This window comes from Convolutriloba macropyga, chromosome 9, assembly GCF_964194025.1.
Source record: "Convolutriloba macropyga chromosome 9, txConMacr16.3, whole genome shotgun sequence".
NCBI classification, from domain to species: Eukaryota; Metazoa; Xenacoelomorpha; order Acoela; family Convolutidae; genus Convolutriloba; species Convolutriloba macropyga.
This window is the reverse complement of record NC_134476.1, coordinates 58,538,953-58,554,750: the sequence shown is the minus strand read 5'-3', so window position 1 is coordinate 58,554,750 and position 15,798 is coordinate 58,538,953. Positions and strand designations below refer to the sequence as shown.

The following is a 15,798-nucleotide window of genomic DNA, read 5'->3' as shown; positions in this document are numbered from 1 at the left end:
AAGAATAACTGTATTAAGACACATCATAAAGGTTTCGACTGTACTTACGGCATTGTCGTTGATGTTTTTACGCTTCGAGTCGCATCAGGAGTTCTTTCGGCTAGGTGTTTTTGTTTCATCTGACGCTCTTTTTTTCGTTTTACATTTGTGCACACAGCAAAGTTGAAGAGGTCAAGATTTCTGAATGACTTCCTATTCTCACTAACGGCTTTGCGAGCGTGACGTCACTTCTGACTCTCGCTACCAAAAGGTCATTTGCGTGATTAGATTTTGATCATACGTGACTTATCTCACTCTATAAAATGGCGGATCTTTTCTGTTTGTGCGCCCAGTACGTTATGCACCCCCAGTTGCAGATCAAGTGCCATTACATAGTAAAACATTGTAAAAGTTCGGCACGTGCGTCTGGGGGGTTTAAATAATATGCTCCCACCAAGCTTGGGGGCACAAACGGAGAAGATCCAAAATGTTTTTTGAATTTTCAAACTTAAGTTTCATTTGAATTAAACTAAGGTCAATGGAACTCAGTATGTGTCATACAGGTCCCTAAAAAAGTCTTCTGCGGACTGAATTGTAACAATGCTTATTAATTTATCGCTGAAACATTTTTAAAAAAAATTTTGGGATTTGATTTCTTAATTCTTTTCTTTTCGCTGCTTTCCCGGATTGTGTTGTTCGTTATGTTTTTCTATTATATATTTATAGAAAACTATATAAAACAGTATTGGAAACAATGGTTTGGTTTCGCAACTTGCGGGGGTGCCCGTGATGTAATGAAAATTTCCATGTATCATACTTTTCCCTTCTGATTTCCCTTCTGATTTATTTTTAATTTTGTTTTCCTGAATTGAATGCTGTAATGAGGTAAATTCCATTCTTATTTGTTTGTGCCCCAAGTACGTTATGCACCCCCAGTTACAGATCACGTGCCATTACATAGTAAATCATTATGTAAAAATTTGGCACGTGCGTCTGGGGGTGCAATTAATATGCTCCCACTAAGCTTTGGGGCACGAACGGAAAAGATCCAAAATGTCTTTTGCATTTTTAAACAAGTTTTAATTTAATGAAATTCAGGTTAAAGGAACTCATTATGTGCCATACAGGTCCCTAATAAAGTCTTCTGTGGACGGAATTTTAACAATGCTTATTAATTTATCACTGAAAATTTTGTACATAGCTTTTTGAGCGGTGACAATTACTTCTTCAAACTACATCTCTATCTGTTTAAATCTGTGTTTTGTGGCACGCGAGTCTTTTTTGCAGCTGTTCTGGCAATCTGCTGCCTATGTTACTTAACATTATTGGGCAAATTGGTTCTGTTAACCATCCCTTTTGGTTCTCCACTATTTGTACGTTTCGGAGCTTTTAGACTGCCTCAGTGCTATTTTAATTTTTTAGAGGCGATCTTGAGCTATGTTTTTGGATGTCGTGTTGGTCCTCAGTTGATCAGCAGAATTTTTTTTTTGGATTCTCTTGAGAATAATAATTAAGCCTCTCGCAGTTTTCTGGTATTTTCAATTTTTAAAAAATTTTGGGATTTGATTCTTGAATTCTTTTCTTTGTGCTGCTTTCTCGGAATGTGTTGTTTTCATGTTTTTGTATTATAAAGTAATAGAAAAGTATATAAAACAATCTGTTGGATACTATGTTTTGGTGTCCTAACTTGCGGGAGTTCCCGTGAACTAATTAAAATTTTCATGTTATCATACTTTTCCCTTCTTATTTGTTTCTTCATTTTGTTTTCCCGAATGGAATGCTGTAATGAGGTAAATTCCCTTCTGATTTGTTTGTTCTTTTTGTTTTACCGAATTGAATGCTGTAATGAAGTAAATTAGCTTTTTGCTTAGTATTGACTCCTGAGTCTCTGTTTTTCGTTAGTTTGATGTTGCTGTGAAAATGTTAATTGTCAGGACACTATCTAATGCAATTCTTTGAATTGTATTTCAAGACGTGTCCGGCTTTATTTTAAAATTCGTTTTTTTTTAGCAGGTTTGTAATGCAGTCAAGATCAAAAAGTGAAATCAAAATAAACTGTTTAAACCAATCATACTTACTTTCTGACGTTTAGAAAACATATTAGGGTGTTGTATTTTTAATAGCCACAGTCAGTCTCTCAACGACTTGTATTTAGGCGCTCTCCGTTTTAAAATTTGCTTCACCTTTTTGATCACGTTTTTCGTTTTGCATAAGTCACGATTTTCACGCTTGACTTCTGACTTGTTTCGATCACTATTGTATCAGGCCTGAGTTACGCAATGTATTGAATACAATCGAAGTCAAAAGAGCAAAATTAAAAGAAACGGATAAGCATATAAAGCCTGGTCATTAAGTCATATTGCATTAGGTTATCAAAATTCATTAATGCGATTGCTAGCTGATATTAGTATTAAGCTTCATTTCATACCCTTCAGTTTAGAGGCTGAAGTAAGTATAGGTTTGGACTCTAACTGAAACTGCACACCGAATTAGAACTATTTTGGAAACATAGGAAAAAACTCTGTCAATTTGCTTTTTCAATTCTGCCGATCTCTTCGTTTTTCTTTTTCTGTTTCAATCACGATGTACGTCAAGCGCGTCAACGGCGGCTATTTTCGGGCATTTTGGCGGCTATGTATTGTTTTTCTCCTGCCTTTTTATCCATTTTTTTTAATAGCCGCGAAGCGATAGCGGCTATTATTGGTTGTGTTTTTTAATTCGTGTTTTTTAAATTCGTTGTCTTCCTCGATGATTCTTGCGACAATTGACTCTTCCGATTTCAGTGACTTCTAAATTCATTAAATCAATTGATGAAAGGCGTTAGTGTTATGCTTATTAGCCTTCAGTGTGGAGGATGACTTAAGTGTAATTTTGTAACCAAATATGCAGAATTTATACACCAAATAAAGAAACTTTGAGACTTCTGTTAATTTTGCAAATTCTGTCAATTTCTTTCACCCAATTTTCTTCTGTTTCAATCCCAATGTGCTTCAAGCAGTTCTTCTGCGGCTAATTTTTGGCAATTTTCCGGCTATGTTTTTTATTGAATTGTTCGTTGTACTAATCCCTTTTTTGAGATTGGTTTCATTAACAAGAAAAGGTTCTTTATGATTTTGTAGGTTTTTTGTGCTTACATTGATATTGTTGTATTCTTCTAGCCTACACAATGTTGTTTTTAAAGACATCAAATGTCGATTTCACTTCTTGATTGACTTTTTCATGCTCGATTAAGTGATTTCAATTGCGAGTGGAGTGTTGGCGAAGTCCCTTTTTAATCACTTTTATTGGAGTGAATTTTGAAGGAGGAAATGAAATGTGTGAAAAATTTTGGAGTAATTTGGGAGCTGAACAAAATTGAAGAGTGGAGCTAAAAGTGTGGTTTTGCTCATACCGCTATTTCGAGAGAGTGAGAAATTGAAGTGAGAAAAATTCTGTACCTCAGCAAAATTTTTTCTTCACGTGCGGCTTTTCAAAAATTTTTTAAGATTTTGGTTTAGAAATATGTTTACTAGCCGCCGTCATCTTCTCAACAGCTCTTATTTAGGCGCTCTACTTTTTAAATTTCCTCTAGATCTTGTTCACGTTTCCGTTTACATACGTCACGGTTTTCACGTTTGACTTCTGCCTTACCTCATTCACTGTTTCAACTGAATCGGAATGGTTTTTTGATTTTTAAATTCTTTCACTTATTGAATCACTGTATGTGAAGGCGCTCAAATTCAAAAGAGCAAAATCAATAAAAAAACTGCATGAAGGTATAAAGCAGCCCGGCCAATAAATCTTAGTGCATTAGATTATCAAAGTTCACTGAAGCGAACGCTAGGTGGCATTATTTTTATGGTTAATAGCGTTCAATTTTAGATGCTGAATTCAGTGTACTTTAAGAATCTAATCGAATATGCAGAATTTTCAGACCAAATGAGAACACTGACACTTAAAAATTCTGTCAATTACTATCTCTTAATTTTTTCTCTTTCTGTTTCAATCCGAGTTTGCGTCAAGCGGGTCCACGGCGGCTAATTTCCGGCAATTTGTTAGCTATGTTTTCCGTGTTTCTCTAACTGTTTTAATCTCAATGGATCGGTGGGGTCAACGGCGGCTCTTTTCAGCAATCTGCCGGCTATCATGTTAACAGCTTCGAAACGGGGCTTGAGGAAATGATTTGAATCTTCTGGTCTTGCGAGAGATATTCAGTGATTTGACTTTATTAGGTGTTGCCGGATCCATCTCAAAGATGGGATGTGTACCTGTATCCTGACCACATGGACCCTTTCCATCCCTCCCCACAAACACAACCGTCACCACGTCAACAGGGAGTCAACAACAGCAACACCTCTACTTTACAGAGTAACAGATCAGTGAGTCATTATGTAAGTTGCCATCACAATGTATTATTTCATAGATAATATACTAATCCAAATGTTGCTTATGAATATTCATTCCTTCTTAAGGTGGCCAAACGTAGCTAGGTCATGTGGATGTTGTTGACATTCTCACAAAATTTTTCAATCAAATGGGTACAAACTTTGTACACAACTAATTTGGCATGAGCCCATCTGCCTACCGCCGGCATGATTTAAACCAAATTTGAATATTGTGTAAAATCTACGCCGTGATTACATTACAACATCTTTGTTGCAGCTGCGAAGCTGTAAGTGGAGCGCAGCGGAGCTATATGCGGTCCTCTTGGTTTCTTACAATCCAAAGTATTTGGATTGTTTAATAGCCGCCCTCATCTTCTCAGCCGGCTATTATAGCGCTCCTAATTTTTTTACAATTCAAAGAATTTGAATTGTATTGGGGCGCTGTCTTTTTTACGACTCGAAGAGGAGTATTGGAGAAATCCTTTTTTTAATCAATTTTATTGGAGTGATTTTTGAAGCGGGAAATGAAACGAGTGATTTTAGTGCTGAACAAAAGTGAAGAGAGGAGCGAACAGTAGTATCGTATATATACAGGAAGATCGGGGGGGGGGGAGATCCTTTGGAGATCCGTTCAGCAGAGGGGGAGCCCTGATCCCTTAGGGGAGATCTTTTATTATGGCTGCGAAGCTGTAAGCTGAGCGTAGCCATATTGCGGTGCTCTTGGTTTTTTTTTGTTTCGTCGTCTGACGCTTCATTTTCGTTTTACATTTGTTCTAGAACATTCTGTCTCGTCACTGCTTAAATGGCTTTTTCGCGCTTGATTTCACGCTTTCTGCGTGACCTAAATTGCGGTTATTCAGAAGTTGTCTTTTGCCAAAACAAAGTTGATTGTAAGAAAACAGATTGTATGGTCCGACAGCCGAGTGGTTAAGGCGACTGGCTGTTAATCCGGAGATCGGCGGTTCGAGACGCGACAGGGAAACTTTTTTTGCACCCAAAAACAACCTCCTTTGAAATAAACTTGTAAGTTTTATAGGCGGCGGCGATAACTATTATCAACTCACTTCTCTATCTTTTTCCATCTGTATTTTACGGCACGCAAGACTATTTCGCAGCTATTCCGGCAATCTGCCGGCTATGTTGTTAGGAAAGTGGTAATTGCGCTACATGTATTTGTCTGGTGGCTTATTGTTGGTATTGCGCTATTGGAAAGCCATTCCAGTTTCAACTTTTCTTGCTTATTTGTGGCAAAACCTAGCAAAGTAGATTTGAATTAAAGCTGAATTTATACAATACAACATATAGAATTGTTATAGAAACTGTTAGAGATAAGAGAATTAAACACGTTTAAAAGCGTCAAATTGCATACAAAATAGCGCATTGTTTTGTTAATTAAGAGTCTGATTCTATCGCTTCATAATCAATAAGTGGGTTATACACTGGACGTTCTTCTTCTATCTCATTTTCATCGGCAATTTCATCAGAATCAATATCAGACTCTGTGATTGCGGCGGTTCTTACGAAGCCGGGGTCAGGGATTTCAGCGTTGTCAGTATTCGTTTCAACTGTGGTTTCAATATCCCTCTGGTTTTCAATTTCGTACAACTCTCCAGACGACCAGGCACTCAACGATTCATTATCGAAATTGCCGTCTTCGTCGAAGAAACGATCGTGGACAATATTTATGTGACCAAATGGCAGCGTATCGATCCCATTTTCAAGAATGTATCGTTTATTGTCGAAAGCGTTGAGCGACACTTTATTAATGGTTACTGTATGGAGTTGGTGGCTGCTAGAAGCTATTTTATAGTTTTGCGTGCGGATCAAACGACCAGAGGAGAGAGTTTCTTTGAATCTGTCATGCGTCAGCTGTCATTGTGCTAATTTTGTGACGCCTTTAGCTGATTTCTTTTCCCCGCCATCTAAATTAAAATATTGAACATTAGGAGCAGTCCCAACTAACAAGCTGTATATTGATACGTGTGAGTGTGATGAAAATTAACTTACGAATTGCAATTACTGAGTAGAGTTTCGGCTTCAGAGCACAAAATTCTTGAGTAGGCACGCTGGCAAACTCGTCCTTAAACTTCAGGACGACATATTCGTTCACTTTGGAGAAGAGCGGGTGCTGTGGTGGATAATTAGAGAAGTCGAAATGTTGCAAAATATGAATTTTTTGGCGTATATCTTCATAAACGTCTATTGTATTGATTCGATATAGCAGTGAAGCAGTATCCGAGTAGAGAACTTTGCAATCAAAATTTGGCTTCATCACTGTATATTGGAATTTGAACATGTGTAATTTGGCCAGATCAAGTACGCATGCCCCTACAATAGTGGGTTTGTTCCAATAAATCCGTTTTTTTGCAGTTCTCATTGCAGCCATGCTCTCTCCAAAGATTTTGAACGATTTAAATTGAAAGTTTTGCGTTCTTTGTAGCACACTTTGAGCATTTCGAACAATAACGACTTGATCACGGTTCCTCTTCGACTCGCACGTTTTTCCGAACGCTGAATTATTCATGCCCTTATAGAACTTTTTGCCAAAAGCAGTACTGGCAGCAATCCGGAGACTGGTATTTAGCTCCATGTAGGGTCGCATCCAGTTCGCTTGCTCAAACTTTAATGCCCGATGAAGTTTTGTGATTTTGAGCCTCATTGAATTGTAGAATTGTGCAAGCCAATAGTGTAGCGTGTAGCCGCTTTTAGGCAACAGCGTTTGGACGAGTTTTGGCCCAGATGACTTTTGAGGTAAGTGCATTTGTACTTTAAAATTTTTCTGGTAACCGCTCAGCCAAGAATGTTTGATTTTCAATTTGGATGGCGCCAGAGGGTAATCTTGATGAGCTTCATGAAATTCGGGTGGATAATCAAAATCAACTTCAATTATGTATCCATGCTGTGCGGTTGACGACATTTTGAGTACTTCCTCGAGCGTGATGTGTGCATCTAGCGCAAAATCCTTCAAGGGCAAATGATCGTTCTGCATTACGCCGCCGTAGAGGTTATTTGCGTCTAGCATCAACGCATATGTAGACCGCTTAGAAGCATCATAGATCGGCAGATGGCAGTTGTTTGCTTGAAAGAGTCGTTGCTCATAGATTGAAGACACTCCTCCGCGCATCATGTTCTCTACAAGTTCAAGTTGTTCTCTCTCGGTTAGCAAATGCAGATCGGGTTTGCACACCTTGAGGAACGCATCTCCGGATAAATTTGATGCTCCATAGTACTGTGCGCAATCTAAACCGTACGTGTCATAGCAGATATCTCTGAAAGCCTCAAAGACGCACGCCAAGAGCAAAGTGTCACAGGTTAGATAAAGTTCGTGGTAGTCGCCGATGTTTTGACAACCAAATTTTGAAAACACTGTTTGAGCATGATTGTAGTCGGTTTCGCTGATTAAGACTTCACCGCCATGCAATGTATTTTTCCATTCCGATAATGGAGGCAACATTTTCTTCAAACACTTGTTCTGATGTGATGTAGGAATAACAGTAAAAACCTTTTTGGCAGAGAAGTTGAAAATCGCTATTGGCGTAAGATTCATACTTAGAGCGTAGAATGTCAAAGCGATGGTCAGGCAGATCAGCTACCAAGGACTCGAGTGATTGGGGCATGAAGTTAAACGAGTCAATTAACCTTATGTATTCGAAGATGGGTACTTGTTGTCCGGCCTCCGACTCAAAATTTTTTATGAACACTCCGACAGAGAGTGATATATAGTTTTTGTCCGTAGAAGGTATAACTTCAAACTTCGTTTCCGGCTCACACTCTGCTAGTGCGAGACATATGTGATGAATATCATATTTTTTGATATTATGACCAATCATTGGCGTAAAGTTAGATGTTCTGCGACGAGTGTTACAGAGTTGATGCGTCCACCCTGGAAAATGACCATCGTAATGACAATGGTCAAGAACAAGCTCAGCCTCATCGTTTATTTCGTTTTCACAGATCCAACATCTTGTGTTGTTTTCACGCGCTGGAACAGGTCCTCGGTAGGGTCCGTAGAAAGCTCGTTTTCAGTTGTAGATGTCCCGCGCCAGTACGTGCAAAGATTTTACAAATTCGTTCATACAGTTGTCACCTCTTTTAAGTTCAAAGTAGACAGGAGTTGCTTTACCGTGTTCTATGGCTGCTATAGCATAACCACAAGGTTCATGTTTTTCAATTGCAACTGTGTAGGAAGTAGAGGGTGAGGGTTGTGCTGTAGCGATTGGAACAAGATAAGATTCTGTGTACCCGAAAACATTGACGCGAACGTCGTTGGCGTCCTCAAAATATGGGATCCTGTTTATGGGCATAGGCATCTGATAGTCTCCAACCGGCTGTCGTTTCGCATTCTTGTACGTATCTGGATTCGTCTTTTCAGTTCCCCATCGACCTTCTGTCAGTAAATTGATTCGATTTTTGATGTGATACGCGGCAACGAAACAATACACGAAGCAATTGTGATCAAAATGGTTTCGTATGTTGAGCAATGAACGGCATCCGTTCAGGAAATCAGGTAGAGCTATATATGACGATGCATGCACGGGGGCAAAGGCGGCTATCTTGATTTCCAGTCTGTTTACTTTGCGTAGAATCCATCCACTGCCTTGTGACGAAAACATGAAGAGAATATTCAACATCTTACTCAACATATTGAAAAAAATCTTCGTTTGAGAGTCCATCCAAGTACACTGTAGTCATTTCAGAGCTAGCAAAGATTTCGATAGCTTGTTCTTCGTTGTCATTTTCGTTTCTTTCTTTGTAGAGATCCAGAGACACAACAAACTGAACTTTTTTTGGCTGCATTCGAAACTTCGCTGTTTATAAGGTCAGTTATGATGTCTCTATTGTTCAGCATGAACTCCATGAGATCTTGGTTGTCCTCCGTTCCATCAATAGTGAAAACTTGAAGTGCTCCTTGAAAGGCGGATTCTGTTGGTCTTCTGCTTGTTTCACTAGTTCTCGAGGGCAGTCCTTGTTGATCTCTTATGTGTGTGGCAAAGCCATCAGCAGAATCGAAGCCAATGTAGCAGTAGAGACATCATTGTATTAACAGATTATGTTGGTTTCCGAAATGTCGTTCGAGAGTTCGTAGATCTCTTGTAGTGTAATCACAGTGTTCACAGCGGTACACTGGCACTCCAACTTCATCTGGATGCAAGTTCCTTTGGTGACGATTGCGGTTGGTGCGAAATGTGAATTTGGCGTTACAAAATTTGCACGAGAAACTCATAGTTGAATTAATATGAAGATAAAATGGTTTTGAGTTCGAGCTAAACCAAACCTTCAACTCTCTAAAAATAACCAACGCCCTGATTGGTTGAATTTGAAAACATGTTCAAAACGAAATTTCTAGGGACAAAGTTTCTTTCCAATCAGTTAACTAAAGGATTACACAAGAGTGAATAATATCATTGCCCAATGTTCACAGCCCAATTAATTAAATTAGGAGATGGATGAAGCTTTAGAAACATTATTTTTTTATCCCGCATGAGGGCTTCTAGCATTTTATGCAAATTTAGTCCCTGCTTTATGCAAATTCCATCATTCGCCAGTGAGGGCGTAGATCATGTTGTGTGCAAATCCATTTGCATATATGATTGGTATTCTGGCCAAAGAGGGCTACGATCATGTCTTATGCAAAGTTGAATTAAAATGCAAATACCAATGTTTTGCCGTAATAGTCGGAGACATATGCGTAACTTATATGCAATATATGCGTAATTACTATTCAATTACGTGTTTTAGCGAGCCTTATATGGTTAAATAGCTTTATTGGTGTTCTAGTGCAACTGAATATCTCTTTTTAGGCATAAAAAAAGTTGATTATCAGTTTTTTAACCAAAAACATTGAAAAATTTTTTTTGAAAATAGATTTGAATTTTAGTATAACAAGTCTCATCAATGATTACTGGAGGTTGTAGCAGAATCAGTTGAGGGTTGAAAGATTTTAAAAAACTAAGAAAAAATGTTTTTAAAAATTGGAAAAAATTGATATTTTTCGCAATTTTTAATGGAAATCGAACTTGGCGAACAGCTAGCTTCATCATTCTTATGATCAAAGTTTCACAGCGTGATATTTTATGAAGACCGGTTTTTACAGAAGTGTGAAAAACATCGGGAATACGATTTTTCAAAACATCTGGCAGCCACATGTTTCTAATTGAAAACAGGTGTTTGCGAAAACCGTGTTCCCGGGGTTTTTTGGCCATGATCATCATAACCTTTTATTTCTGTTACAAAGTCGTAAGAAAAACTCATTCTGAGTATTTTTCAGCAAAACAACCGTATCATCAATTTTTTTCAATTTTTCGGAAAAATTGACCTTTTTTTCAGAAAATGTTTTCTCTAAAAATTTTTATGAGGAATTTCTAAAGTAACACCTTCAAATTGTAGTAAAAAACATAGGGATAACATTGAAACGTTAAAAAATTGCATGTTTTTAAGTTATCTGAAAGAAAAAATTTTTTTCAAAATTTATAGTTTTCACAAAATTTTTGCTTTTTTGCAAATAACTTTTTTTCTGTTACAGATATGAAAAAGTTTATGGGGACCAAAATTTTAGAGCGTGTTGTTTTACATCATATGAGATACTTCTCAGTAGTTTCCTCATCAGTCTTCCACTTGTAGGGTGATAAGTTAAAGACAAAAATATATGACTGAATATAGATTTTGTTCTCTGTGACCCATAAAATTGTGCTCCTCTATTGTAGAACAGTTTGCGCTCAGCAAAATGTCTCCTTACAAAATTATGGACTTTACAAAATTATGGAAAAATTAACTTTTTCGTTTTCATTGTTTTTCGTTTTTCTTCAAAAATTTTCCAATTTTTCGAACAATTTGTTCAAAAAATGGTTTGAAAATGGGCAAAGACACCACCTCTCAATAAAGTTGTTCAAGTCCTATTTTGTAGACGATATTGTGCTCTATAAAACCATGTTAATGCATGTTTCTTCATTTGGCAAATATAGTCACTTTTACAGGTTTTCTAAAAAAAAATTTTCAGTTTGTCTTTAGTCCTTCGAATTTTTTTTTCTATTTTCATAAACCAAACTTATATTAAATTTTTATTTTGTACACAAAAAATATTTAATCTCCTTTACAAAATCGAAACAAATTAATCAAAGAAATTGACTCGACATTTTTATAAAACACAATTTTTGATTACTCCAATAAGCAATTCTTCACACAATCAAACTGAGAGTTTAGGTTTCCTTTCAGAAATTCTAATCAAAGAGTTTTTCACAGGGTCCAATAGACCTTCTTTTTCTTGGCGCGAGAGTGATTTTTGGCGTCTCGGAGTTGTCGGGTGTTGTTGTTGTTGTTGTTGCAACCAAGCTTGAACCGGTCTCCAAAATTGTTGTTGGTGTCGTCGAGCCAGACGGTGTTCTGAAGTCTGTCGCAGACAAATTCTGCATCAATTGACTTGCAGTTGGTAGTGAGCCAAAATTCCATGCAAGGTTCTCCTCTGTAACGGGGGAAAACAGACGGTGAGCTCTCCGGAGTCACAGTGGAACTAGGATCAGAAGTTGGCGTTGAAACACATCCTGGTGTTGGTGGTGGTGACTCAGGAGAATGTGGAAGGCCCCATAAATCGGCTAGGTCATTGCAGGCCCGAACTACTCCCAACTGGTTTTCGAAAAAGGGCACGCAGTCACAATCGTATTTGTATAGATTAGTTCGAGTTTCTTTTGGCAGTGTCACAATGTCATACGGGTAAAGAGGATGTGTTAACGACAAAGGTGGAACGAACCCGCCTGAAGTGATAAGGGTTCCACCGCAATCTTCACTCTCCTTTTTGTCCGGCAAGGGTGCAATGAAGTTAATGAAGATTTTGGGTATCATAAAGTGTTCAAGCGTTGTCCAATTCTCCTCTTTCTCGTTTGTCCTTTTTTGTTGGATAAAAACCAAGTTTTTGTAAAAGGTTTGGTACACAATTGTTCGCTCCCAGACATTGTTTTGGTCGCTCAGGATATGGAAAGACATTTTCTGCGTTTGAAGAATTTTGAAGAGATAATAATGTTTTAAAGAATTTTGGAATGCTTTGAAGAGAAGATAAGCAAATTGAATGTTTTTGATAATTGAAAAAGAAAAAGTTGTAAAGGTATTTTAAGCGCAAGGATATTTGCTCACAAAATTTGAATTCTGCTCAGACAGTAGACTTTCAACAAAGTTAAAGAGTTGCTGTTTCGAAACCGAAATGAAATAAAATTTAGCGGAGAATTTACCCCCATGTAGTTTATGTGAGTTAGCAATGTGAGTCCAGTGGCAGTTCTCTTATCTGCCCCCGGCAAAGCTAAAGGCCAACTATTTTGGCCCGGAATTTTGATTGAAAACATATGTGTTTTACTGCTTTGTTTATAACAGAATTAGGCACACGCCTTAAAACTGCACATGTATTTACAAAATTTTAGTTGAACGCCAGGTGTTTTTCTTTAATTTGGACCAAGTTGAATAAGTAGACCACACACGTGTAACCCACGCATGCCGCGCGCCTGAGGCGGGGAGCACGTTGCTTGTAATTGAAACCACACTTTGGTTCCTTGTTACGAGGGAATTATCACACCTAACACGTATTATTCCCCTCTTATCAGTTAGTTTCTTTGAAACTCATGGTGTTAGGGATTATTAGCAGTGTGTATTTGTGTGTGTGTGTGTGTGTGGGTTATCAAGGCAATGCCAAGAAATACCTCGTGTTGATCTAAATATAACTCCGCAATATATAAATTATATGGGAAAATACATGGGCCTCTGAAGACATGTGATATATGTAAATCACTTGAAACACCCTTAACAGTACCGTTTTGGAATGAATAGTGAACGTTCGAATAATTTAACCTTTCGCTAACAGTTGACTACGTTCTACAACAAAAACTTCCAAGCTAATTTGGTACAAATGCCTTTCACTGCAAGCAAAGACAAAGAGTACGGTGATTGCTATTTCGATATATCTAAAACAGAAAAGAGGTTGATAAGAGCTGCTCTCAAAACCTATGAAAACACCGGGACGTATGTGTTTTTGAAACTTTTTAAGAGAAAAGACAATGAATACGAAATTGAACAGAGAATATCCTTTACAACAGAGGAATTTGACAAACTTATGAAAAAAAGTGGCAGGATACGAAACTCGGTGCCAGAGTCAGAAGGGAAAAAAGATACTTCGGTTGCTAAAAAACCGGTGGCTAAAAAACCTAAGCTAGCAGAAAAAGATTCTGGATACGAATCAGCGTCCTCATCCTCGGCTGCTTCCACAGATTAATCAAAATGGTTGAAGCAATGTTTGAACGATCGCCGGGTTACTTCAAACAATTTCAGAAGGCGTTCAAATTTTCAGTTTGCGATGAAAAACCGGAGTTGAATGGTGTAAAAAATTATGCTGTGTGTGTTCATTTTGAAAAACCCTTTTGCACTTTGAAAAATAACCATTACCATGTTTTGGTGGATACATCAGACGTGACAAAGTCTTCAGACAAATCAAAGTTTAAAAAAAGCTATACAGTTCCTTGTCTCTACACGACATTCAAGATTTTGTTTGCCAATTCAAAAACCCTGGAGCTGAATGGAGAAATTTTTCAAAAGCTTGTTTTGGCGGTTGAATACAACAAAAATTTGAGCATAGATTCCCACTCAATTCAGAAACTGTTGCCAAATTTCTCTAACGTAGCTGCTAATCAAAAGGTCAACAACAGCAGCAACGTGACGTTGAATGATGACAATCAACGACGACTACAGCAAGGAAGCAGCGTACAGTTTCAACTCCATCAAAAGTCATTGCAAAATTGTATTACAAAGTCCAATAACCAACAAACTCAAACTGATAGCTTTGCAGGTGAATCTCTAAGAGATTTCAAAATATCTTGTCTGGGCCACACTCAGGTGCTTTCTGCCAAATAATGGACATTTTTTTGAGCAGATATGGTAATTTGTTTGTTGATACTGATGTTTTGTTTGTACGCATAGTGTATGAAGAGAAAATAAAATTTTGAGAAAAAACTTTATTCAACTAAGCAGAGTTTTAGTAGAGTTAGTTAGAGCATCATATGAAGCGCAAATCGAATCAAATCAACATCACTCATTTTTACAATTTCTGTGTTGTTATAAATGTAATGAGCAACATAAATTTAAAATAAGCCACACAAAATAGAGTTTTGTGTTTGTATAGGTTGATTTCTGCGCAATTCATACGCGTTTTGAATATCAAGAGCAGCGGAGGCCAGTCTGTTGTACAAACATTTGTATGATGTTAATTTCTGTCCAAGCGGACCAGCGAAAATGTAATTGCCATTCTTCCTACACAAAAGTGTCAAATGTATTCCAATAGAATCAGAGCTGGATACATTCACAATAATGAATCTGTTCTGTGACAATTTCAAGGGAAAATTATCAGCTGCAAAGACACCACAAAATTTGTACTTTAGAAGTTTACATCCTTGAATCAGGCTCTTTATTTCGTCTTCATCCATTAGTTTGTCAGAATATGATTTTTAGAAACTTTCCGAGCCGAATCGATGAAAATAGTACTCGCTTTCTCACCAATAATGAAAATTTCTATATTACTTGCCAAGGCAACTGAAAATTTGAGTTCAATTGAAATTGAACAATTGATGAGTTCAGTCTGAATAAAATTATGTGACGCCTGCTGAGTGCTTGTGAGATCAAACACCATAATAAAATGGCTCGGGTACTCAGACAATTTAATTCCATGACCATTGTCAATATAGGCTAAGTCTGACATTGTGTTGAAATATAAGCGTTTGTCATCAGTTGTATTTATTGGACTGTCAGCAACAGGAAGTGCATTTCGGTAAATACAAATCTGCTCCAGATTGAATTTACAAAAGTGGAAGGGATTGAGTTGTTCGCTTCCTAAAAACGCTTCATTTGTGTTAAGGCATATCAGTAGTGAAAAAAGGGGGGTCTACCGCACAGTTTTAGGATCCATCCCATCCAGTGTCGAACCTAAGTCAAAATTTCACTTTAATAACTCTAGATTAATGCCTAAACCACTGCACTACAATAACCAACTGCTGAAAGGTTCAAACGCAATATAATTCAGAAATGTTACTGTTGTTAACACATTGAATGTCTTAACACATTAGTGAATATTTCACCTGAAAATAAATTCATAAAACAAAGTCAACCTGGTTCAGTTGGTTAACCTCGCAACCCCAACTGAATCAGGTTAACCTTTCGAAGCCCCATAGTTTCCACTAGATTCCAACTAAAACTGAGAAAATTGCACTGAGACGGAGCAGGTCTTGGAATTTTCCCGTTATCTCTCTTTCGATAATTTTTTTTATCAAAAGCAAATAAAACCCGCCTATAAAACAGGCCTCTTTCCCTACAGGAGCAACACAACAAAAATGTTGAGTAACCCAACGAGTAGCTTTCGATTCATTATATACAGTGCCCAAATTCTCCTACCTGCTCAGCAAACTGTTGAGTCTCTATCGGGCAAGAGACG

General features: G+C 37.5%; 1 protein-coding gene across 4 annotated transcripts in view; it reads left to right on the top strand.

Annotated features, from left to right (window-relative positions):
* LOC142345890 (uncharacterized) overlaps positions 1 to 15,798 on the top strand; it is a 268,945-nt gene that overhangs the window by 113,375 nt on the left and 139,772 nt on the right. For all 4 annotated transcript variants that reach the window (XR_012759361.1, XR_012759362.1, XR_012759360.1 and 1 more), the window contains exon 9: positions 4,191 to 4,349. Coding sequence is in view for 1 of the 4 variants with exons in the window: in XM_075398324.1 (XP_075254439.1) it covers positions 4,191 to 4,349 (159 nt within the window). In the remaining 3 variants the exon portion in view is untranslated. The remainder of the gene's footprint in view (positions 1 to 4,190; positions 4,350 to 15,798) is intronic.